General features: G+C 68.7%; 1 protein-coding gene across 1 annotated transcript; it reads right to left on the bottom strand.

Annotated features, from left to right (window-relative positions):
* Positions 1-385: 385 nt before the first annotated feature.
* Positions 386-595, bottom strand: MNEG_12727 (hypothetical protein; the record flags this gene model as incomplete). The annotated part of the gene is made up of 1 exon (XM_014038801.1): positions 386-595. A coding segment is annotated over one exon (210 nt), but the record flags the coding sequence as incomplete, so codon positions are not given.
* Between the last annotated feature and the right edge of the window lie 44 nt (positions 596-639).

Consider the following 639-nt stretch of genomic DNA (forward strand, 5'->3'; position numbering starts at 1 on the left):
CGCGACAACCCTGGCCAGCTTGCATGAGCAGCAAGCGCCGCAGCCTGCGCTGCGGGCTCCGGTTGGCTGGCGACTGCGGCTTGGCGTAAGCGGGTGCTGCGCTTGCAGCAGTGCCCGCCTTGGCGCCAGGGGAGCCTGCCAGGCGGCGCCATGTGGTGCGCGCTGGCTGCACACTCTGCGGCGCTGCCGTGTGCCCTTCACCCCTAGCTTGGCCAGCATCATCACACTCACCTCCGTCCCAGCAGCAAACAGCTGGCTGTTTGGTGTCGCCAGCAACTGCACTGAGCTGAGGGCGGCGCGCTGCCCGGCGCCGTCAGACGCAACACTGTGCGGCTGCGGCAACCAGAGCTTAATGCCATGGGCGCTGCGCCTCCGCCTTCCTTACCCTTGCCCAAGCCCTCGCCGCTGCCGCCGCTGCGGTCGCCGTCCTCCTCCAGCCCATCGTCCACAGCATCCGCCCCATAATCTGCCTCGTCAGGGCCAAAGAAGTCGCTGCCCTCATCACTGGCGGTGTCAGCCCTGTTTCCTGCCCTGCTCCCTCCCCTGCTGCTGCTGCTGATGCTGCAGCCGTACCTGCTGCTACCGCTGTCGCCGCCTCCGGGCGTGTACCGCAGCAGCGCCGCCCGTGCCAGACAGGTC

This window comes from Monoraphidium neglectum (genome assembly GCF_000611645.1).
Source record: "Monoraphidium neglectum strain SAG 48.87 unplaced genomic scaffold scaffold03400, whole genome shotgun sequence".
Taxonomy (NCBI): Eukaryota; Viridiplantae; Chlorophyta; class Chlorophyceae; order Sphaeropleales; family Selenastraceae; genus Monoraphidium; species Monoraphidium neglectum.